Source organism: Perca fluviatilis, chromosome 14 (genome assembly GCF_010015445.1).
Source record: "Perca fluviatilis chromosome 14, GENO_Pfluv_1.0, whole genome shotgun sequence".
NCBI classification, from domain to species: Eukaryota; Metazoa; Chordata; class Actinopteri; order Perciformes; family Percidae; genus Perca; species Perca fluviatilis.
This window is the reverse complement of record NC_053125.1, coordinates 28,076,492-28,085,279: the sequence shown is the minus strand read 5'-3', so window position 1 is coordinate 28,085,279 and position 8,788 is coordinate 28,076,492. Positions and strand designations below refer to the sequence as shown.

Below are 8,788 nucleotides of genomic sequence, written 5' to 3'. Positions count from 1 at the left end.
AACTGTAGGGAAATCACAAGCCGAAATTGAAGTCTCCATAACCATGGGAATGTTTCTTATTTCCATAATTTCCATCATATGGCATGAACGCAGCATGAAGGATGTAAGTATTCATTGCAAAAAAAATCACACTATAATCATTTTTAATTTTAGTAATTTTTCAAGGAAAATGGGAACAATGACACAAAAATGACCATTCGCTCCGATATCGTATGTGAATCATATGGCAGTTGCGATAGAAGTCAAAATAATCACAATTTTATTATTTTCCTCGTATCGTGCAGCCCTAAATGTAACCTTCTCTGATTTCAGGATGGAGTACGATGCGTACCGAGTGGACCTGGAGGAGCTGAACCTGGGGCCCCGGGACGCCATCACCATGCCTAAACTGGAGCTGGCCCAGAAGGACTTCCAGAGCCAGAGGGAGAAATACCAGAGTGTCCGGGACGGCCTGTCCGTCAAAGTCAAGCTGCTGCAGGAGAACAAGGTGAGACGGTTCAGGTCAGAGTGTGATTTAGTTACAGTTGTTTCGGTCAACTTTTAAACTTTTACTTTTAAAACACACGTTTTTTTTAACGTAGTAGTAGTAGTTTTGGTAGTAGTAGTCTCGCATTGCCAGCTCTATCTCCTCAGGGCTGTGGAGTAAGGTCTGGCTACGCCACAGATGCATTCTGGGATATAGAGAAAGAAGTGCTCTGGATTGTTTGCATTTCTTTAAACCAATCAGAATCATCTTGGGCGGCGCTAAGCTCCGGACGCAGCAACAGTGGCTCTGCTAAGTAGTCTCGGGAAGGAACTTGTTTGAGAACATTTTCACTCCGCAAAAGACAACGTCGCATACAATATTAAATGAAGTCAGCTGTTGACACAATACAGTAATGTGAGTTGTTTAAATTAGCTGATACATGGTTACACCTCATTGGCTCTTACCAGTGTATCTCCGTGTGTACTTCGTCTACAGCAAACACACCAATCGGTCCCAAAAACCTCCCAGTTAGAGAGGAGACGCCCTAAACATATTCTTTGTAAGAAACCCTGATCATCAGCAAATACATTACAATTATACTGTATACACAGGGTATATTTAACTCCTAGGAAGCTTCATTTGAAGGTTATTGATGTACTTTTTGTTCCTCCAAAGTGATAGATTATTTTCACATGTTTTGGGAGTGTGGCTGACTTTTGGAAGATGGTTGCCTTTAACCTCTCTACGTTGTTTAAAACCCTTGTGTGGTCCTTCGGGTCCCGGTGACCTGAAGGACAAAACAAAGGTTAACGCAGCACCTTGGTGCTCGTTTGTACAGCATTTTGGTCAGCTTAAACGGTGTTTAAATGTGCTAGGAAACAAACTTTACTTACTTACTTTACAAGAGACAGGGTTTAGAGAGCAATTCTCAACAAAATAAACGGAAGTACATCATCCTTGTGTGGTCCTTCGGGTCCCGGTGACCCAAAGGACCACACAAGGGTTAAGATTAGATTGCCCTCCTCGCCTGCTACACTCATTTTGAATGACTTGTCAAGGCTGGGTTTGACACTGGATAAGAGAAGAGCATTGCTGGCTGGACTTACAGCTGTAACTAGTTGCCACACGTTGGAAAACCTCCACATTCACTTAATTTCCGAGCTTGGGTTTTAACATATTTGGATATTGTTTGCTTGGGAGTTGTCGACAGCTAGAGTCCACAGAGCAAAAGAGTCCGCAATAGAGGCTTGGCATTCACTTTTAACTGCCTTCAGGTGTAATATGTAACTGAGATTTGGAGTTCTGGATCCAGGGGGTGGGTGGGTTATTTATTTATTTTATTTTTCATTTTTAATTATTATTTTTTTTTTATCTTAGTGTTTTAATCATACGTTTCTGTGTACACTACCGGTCAAAAGTTTTAGAACACCCCTTTGCTTTTTTTGATAACTCTGCAAACCCTTGGTGTTCTCTCAATGAGCTTCATGAGGTAGTCACCTGAAATGGTTTTACCTTCACAGGTGTGCTTTGTCAGGGTTAAATAGTGGAAGTTTTTCCCTTTTTAATAAAAAAGCAAAGGGTGGCTACTTTGAAGAATCTAAAATATAAGACATGTTTTCAGTTATTTAACACTTTTTTGTTAACTACATAATTCCATATGTGTTCATTCATAGTTGCCTTCAGTGAGATTCTACAATGTAAATAGTCATGAAAATAAAAAGGAAATGCATTGAATGAGAAGGTGTGTCCAAACTTTTGGCCTGTACTGTACCTGTACGTACTGTCTCTTTAAAATAAAATAAAAATTTCATCACAAAAAAAAACATATTCTCTGTAAATCTTCACAATCATTCCCCGAAAGAACCGAGCAGGCCTGCCTCGTTGCACCGTCCACATAATATTTTCAGCGTGCAGCTTGATGGCTCGAAGTTGTTGTTGTTTTCAGAAGCAAACTTTGATTTTGAGAACGGCAACGTGCTAATCGATTAATCGAGAAAGTAAACGTTAGTTGCAGCCCTAGTTTTGTTGAAATATAATCCTTATCGCTGAGATATTGTACTTATCATGATCATGATTAGGGCTGGGCATCGTTCAGAATCTTTCGATCCGGTGCCAATTTCGATACCTCAGTTTCGATGCCGGTTCCTAACGATAATTTTTTCGATACCATATGTTTTAAAATCCATTTCAACATCAACAAAAATCCATTAAACACAAAAGCTTTTATTTTCCACCTTAATTGTGAATCAAAACAGTTATCAAAATGTAAACATTCTGGTAACACTGCTCACTCAGAGTAACATTAATAAAAGGTGCCTTGCCTTGCAAGCTCAGCCTGTCAGTCAGTCATCAGGGCAGAGAAACCACCGTTGTGCCTGCTTGTAATAGGAAGTGTAACATCAACAGCACCGCGACCGCTTTCGGCTCGCCATTAATATCACCTCGCCATTGATATCATATCGCAGCAAACGCTGAAGTTTTAAAAAACTGTAACTACACTTGAAACCAACCGTGACTCTCTGTGACTTCACAACAAAACTGCAGACAGTTTACTCCGTCCACACCTCTCCGTGTGCGTGTGTGTGTCGGTGTCAGACGCTTTTGGAACCGAAATTTGGCACCGAAAGATAAAAGTTTTTTTCGATACCATAAAAGTATCGACGTTCGGTACCCAGCCCTAATCACGATACTAAATAAATAATATGGTTTGGACTTGACGAATCTTTTTATTTTTTTCTCTGCAGGTTAAAGTCCTCCACAAGCAGCTGTGGCTGCTCCACAGCGCCGTCGCTGCCCACAGTTTATCGTGTCAAAACTTCCTGGAGCAGAACATGCGGCAGGCCGGCGAACGCCTCAACACCCCCAGCGTAGACGCCCCGTCCTGGCTGGAGGAAAGTTGACACGACAAACCAAACAACAACCAAAATTGGCCACGTGGACGGAAGTTGGGTTCGAAGAATGTTTTGCAATAAAATGGACTAGAAATGTTCAGATGCATGTGGATTTTGGGATAGTTAGGTAGGTAGGTAGGTAGGTAGGTAGGTTATTTATACCAAAGTGGAATTGGGAGCTTTTGGGTTTCGGATGGATTTCAAGCCTCTGGAAAGTGTTCGCTACAAATATGAGGAGTTAGATGCAGCAGTTTACAGGGAAATTAATTGTTTTGGATGTTGAATGGGCTCCTTTTTAAAGGCTCAGAAAACGTGCAATTTTATCACTTTCCAGGTCTAAAAAAGCTTTGAAAAGGATGTATTTTATTTTGAATTCTTGGCATGTTTAACTCTCTGTTTTCTATACTATGCATCCATTCACAGACGTACAGTACTTGTGACTTCTGACCTGTTTAACAGAGACGAGCCCCCCTCTGGTTTTCATGCCTCCGTCTTATTGTGTTGGGGAGTAAATCCATAATCCTCTGGGAGGCACTAAGCCTTTCTTTGAACTTTTAAAAAAAAAATCCTCAGCCACTGCAGTCAGAAACTAAACAGCGACTAAAAGTGCCTCGACACCGCACCAACTGGCTTCCTATTGGCTGTTCTGATTGGACTCTTATCGAATCTTTTGTCTCCTTTTTGTTCATTTTTTTTATTTGGTAGCAGCTTCTCATATTTAGCCGCCACAGACCATCACTTTTACTGGTTAAAATGAGAAACGTTGCCTACGGCAGATCATATTTAGCTGTAGCTAATTAACATTTAATGCCAAAAAGGGTGAAATGAAACGTGGCAGTTCTCTGGTAATGTTCTCTGCAAGACAGTGTTTTTCTAGGCAAAAGCTTATATGTATTGTAGTGTGTATATATACTGTATATACAGTATATATACACTACCGGTCAAAAGTTTGGGGTCACTTAGAAATTTCCATTCCCCTCCATTATAGACAGAATACCAGCTGAGATCAGTTGCATTGTTTTTTTTAACCACAGCTACATTATGAGCTTACATAATTGCAAAAGGGTTCTCTAATGTTTTCTCAGTTAGCCTTTTAAAATGATATCAGATTAGTAACCAGAATAAGCCTTTGGGACATTGGATGAATGGTTGCTGATAATGGGCAATGTAGATTATTGCATTAAATATCAGCCACTTCTTTCTACAACAGTCGAGAACCCTTTTGCAATTATATAAGCACATAATGTAATCTGAAAACTGCTGCCCTGATTAAAAAAACAATGCAACTGATCTCAGCTGGTATTCTGTCTATAATGGAGTGGAAATTTCTAAGTGACCCTAAACTTTTGACTGGTAGTGTATGTACGGAGCCCCTAAAGGGACGTGGAATTTCTTTTTAATACTTTCTTGAGCTCACGAGAGACCAAGCGGAGTACCAAAGAATTGAGACTTAAATTAAGTTACAAACCAAAAAATTTCAAAAGCTTATATGTATAGAACCCCTAAAGGGACGTGGAATTTCTTTTTAACCCTTGTGTTGTCTTCCCGTAGACTATTAACTTGTTGTCCTTTAGGGTCGAAATTGAAAATTCATAGCTTTTTTTATTCATGGTCAATTAACATAATTTATTTGACATTATACCTTAAAAAAAGAGCAGAAATTAGGATTTTTTGTTGGACTAATAGTTAAGATCACAGGATGTTAACTGAATCCCAGACTGGTTTATGTCAAAGTTTAGTCACGATACTGTTTTGAAACCATTTAAACAGTTGTGTTATGAAAGTAATCATTATTTTTACATGTGAAGAACGTTGTTTATTTTCCATACAACGTACATCCATGCGTCCATGTTAATTTTGGGGCAATTTGGTTGTAAGAAACCCATATTTATGATATCAAAAACTTTGAAAAGGACAACACAAGGGTTAATACTTTGTGCTCACAATAAACCAATCTGAGTACCAAAGAGTTGAGACTTAAATTTAGTTAAAAACCAAAAAAATGTCTTCATTATGTCGACGATATTGCCTTGTTCGTTGGTGAAAAAAGGCAGCACCCATAGCCCAAGTTTTAGTGTTTTTTTAAGGCGCTGACACACCACCCAGATAATCGGCCGTCGGACAGTCTGGCGAGGTCGGTGACTCGAGTCTGTTCGGTGTGTCCCGCGCCGTCGTCCGTCCGAGGGGCTGTCGGCGTTCATTTTGGTGTTCAGTCGGCGGCAGGGCAGTCGGGAATTACCTGGAAATGGCGAGCGGAATGAGGTGACTGGAGTCTCTCAAAATCTGACGAATATCTGTTAAACTGACCGTTGTTGATCTGAAATGAAGACAGATTCAGCAACTGCACGGCCTATTTCTCTCTTAAAATGTTTTCTAAAACATGTTTCGGTGAACTATTTTAGTACGATATGAGATCGTATTCTGAACGAGCCGCCATGACAGTCTGGGCTTTGAATTTCTGGAGAAAACAAACCCATGTGACGCATTTGTCCAATCAGCTGCCCCGGTTTTCATTTCTCGGGCAACAATACAGAGTAGCGCCGCCTGCTGTTATAGAGATGTATTACGTTTCTCAAGTCGGTGTCGCCTCAGTGTGTCCCGAGGCAGTTTTTTGGGACCTCGGGGACGCGACTGATCATTTCGATTGGCTTTTCTGTCGACGGTCGGCCGTCTGGTGTGTGTGTCTCGGCTTTTAAACTGACCTTTGTTGATCTGAAATGAAGACAGATTCAGCAACTGCACGGCCTGTTTCTCTCTTAAAATGTTTTCAGAAACACGTTTCGGTGAACTATTTTCGTAAAATAATTGTATTTCGAACAAGCCGCCATTACTATCGGCTGGAGAAGCCAGACCCATGTGATTTAAAAAAAAATATATATATATATATATATACGATTATAGTGTGATTTCTGCAAGGATCTGTACCAAACAAAGATTTTTTTCTTTAGTCTGTAGATACGATTTGTAGGCCGGGATGTCTCTGCAGCACCACAAAACTTGATTTTAGAACGGTGTGACACATGTTTTGCCTTTAACAAATATCGCGCCCCCCTGCGATTTGGACATTGCACTAGTCCATATTGCGATTTCAATACAATTGCGATTAATTGTGCAGCCCTAGTATCATCTCAATAACAACACCTCTTTGTACTTCCGTTCTAACTTCCGAAATGCTTCTGACATCCCTCTTGAGCAGCCAAATTACTAATGTTTGTCTGCCCCATTGAAAGGCTTTGTTTACATCTCAGTTACATACAGTCTCTTTAAGTTTTAATACCAATATATCCCCAATTACACACTTTGCAATTTTTGCCATGAAAATACTACGTTGTAAGAAAATGTGAGAGTTATTTTCGGTTCAGTTAAAAACTGAATAAATGTGCTGCCTTTTTTATGTTTTTATATCTTCAGATTGGGACCAAAACGTTGCAGGCTCTCTTGTTCATCTTGATAACCGTCCGGTGGTCAAAATAACTGATAGATGATTTATGGTGAATTTTTTTAAAGCAGTTTTGAATTCAATCGCATCATAAAATGTTTCCGTTATTTTGTCCACCTGCTGAATGTCCTCGCGCTCTTTGCACTCTCTCCGAAGCATGATCTGCCTTTTAATGTTTCCTGTAGAGATGCACCGATAGACCGGCCGGTGACCGGCAGGTCAGTCTAACATTATGCCGATTTCATGCCGTTCAACGCTACAATTAACTGACCACAGAAGTTATACGAGTTACAGTTCTCAAGGACGCACGGACGCGACAGCGCGGTCTCTATTTCCTTTCTCTCAACTTCTCTGCCGTGTGAAGCGCGTGTCGGCGCTATTCTCCCACACGCAGGGAACCTCGTGGATTAACCTGCAACATGTCAGCTGTTTGTAGATTCTTCAGCGTGTGTGCAGAAGATAACAAGTTTGCAATATGCAACACCTGCAAGGAGAAAGTAGGGCGTGGAGGGACGACACCAAAAACCCCAAATTATAACATTTTGTTAGCTGGATATTGGATGTGAAGGAGAAAGAGCTGGTTCTAACATGGCACTTTAGATGTGTGTGAATGTCCCACACCAGGAGTAATTTATATAGTTGTATTTCATAGTGATCCATTATCTGTTCAAAACATGTTCTATTAAAGAAAAGATAGAAAATACATATGTGCGTGTGCTGTAAAGTGGTTAGAAAAAATGAAATCTGAATCGGCTAAAATCAGTATCAGCTGGCCTAGCTCAAAGTAAATCGGAATCGGCCTAGAAAGTTGTAATCGGTGCATCTCTAGTTTCCTGTGATACTGAAGGATGAAAGTCCGTTCAGACCGCATTGTTTACGTGTATGAATGTGCTTGTTTGTGTCGCTGAACCTCAGACCTGACAACAACAACAACTATGCAATGACCGTTGGTGCTTTTTGTGCAATAATGTCTCAAACATCTTGCCTTAAAAATGATTTGTAAACCGCGACTTTATTTTCTCGTCTTCTAAAAAAACAGAACCGATCCACCTGAGTTAACCCTTGTGTTGTCTTCCCAGGTCAAAATGTACCCGGTCTGTTTTGCCTGTTTTATCAAGCATAAAGTATACATCTTCTAAGCCAACTTCATTCCAACTTATCACCGCTAGTTTTACACTTAGGTTTGTAATTCAAGGTCAATAAACCTCATTCAACCTAATTTTGAGTTAAAAAACCCAGAAATTATGAATTACTTTAGCTAATAATTAAGATCAGAGGAACGTATGTTGATGCATAATTACAGCCTGTTTCATGTATGGAACCATCCATGTTATTTTTGGGCAATTTGGTTGAATGAAACCCATATTTGTGATACAGAAACTTTGAAAACAGGTCAAATTTCACCCGAGGACAACACAAGGGTTGAATAACTCCTTAAAAGGGAAACTTCCCCTCAATTTAACGATGATGAGCTCTTGTTCCTGTGATGTGTGAAGCCGAAATATGGCTCCAACTTTCAGTGTTGTTAAATCGAGAAGAAACACAACAGGGTTTGGTTGTAAACTATACATTTCTTTAGAGAGGAAAACCATCCAAAATGTAGTATTTTTTAGTTTTTCAGATGACAAAAAAGGTTGTGATCCCAACATACTGTAACTATTAGGGATGCACCGAATCCAGATTTTTGGGGTTTCGTCCGAATACCGAATCCACTGGTTAAGATTCTGCCTAAACCGAATACCCAGTCCCTCCAGGAAAACGCAATCATGTGATCGCATAACTCAACGCATAATCAGCCAAAGTCTGCTTTCGCCGCATAAATTGCCGATTTCCGCGCAAAATATGCGGCTGGGCTTTGCATGATTTCATAATCCCAGAATTTTCTTTGTAAAAAAAAAAAAAGTCCCATAATATATCTCAGCAGAAAGTTGAAAAATGTTGCGTTTACTTCACACAAGAGCAGCCATTTTCCCCCTGTTGCCATGGGAATGA

General features: G+C 40.1%; 1 protein-coding gene across 1 annotated transcript; it reads left to right on the top strand.

The window, feature by feature from the left end:
- Positions 1-313: 313 nt before the first annotated feature.
- On the top strand, positions 314-3,836 carry LOC120572287 (arfaptin-1-like). The gene is made up of 2 exons (XM_039821537.1): positions 314-487; positions 3,211-3,836. The coding sequence occupies exons 1-2, from the start codon at positions 314-316 to the stop codon at positions 3,364-3,366; spliced, it is 330 nt and encodes a 109-aa protein (XP_039677471.1). The 3' UTR covers positions 3,367-3,836.
- The last annotated feature ends 4,952 nt before the right edge of the window (positions 3,837-8,788 follow it).

Bases quoted from the DNA above. Each gene is read 5' to 3' on its own strand.
- LOC120572287 (XM_039821537.1), top strand. From the start codon at position 314: ATGGAGTACGATGCGTACCGAGTGGACCTGGAGGAGCTGAACCTGGGG. The intron at 488-3,210 runs GTGAGACGGTTC...TTTTCTCTGCAG, and splicing joins AGCTGCTGCAGGAGAACAAG to GTTAAAGTCCTCCACAAGCA.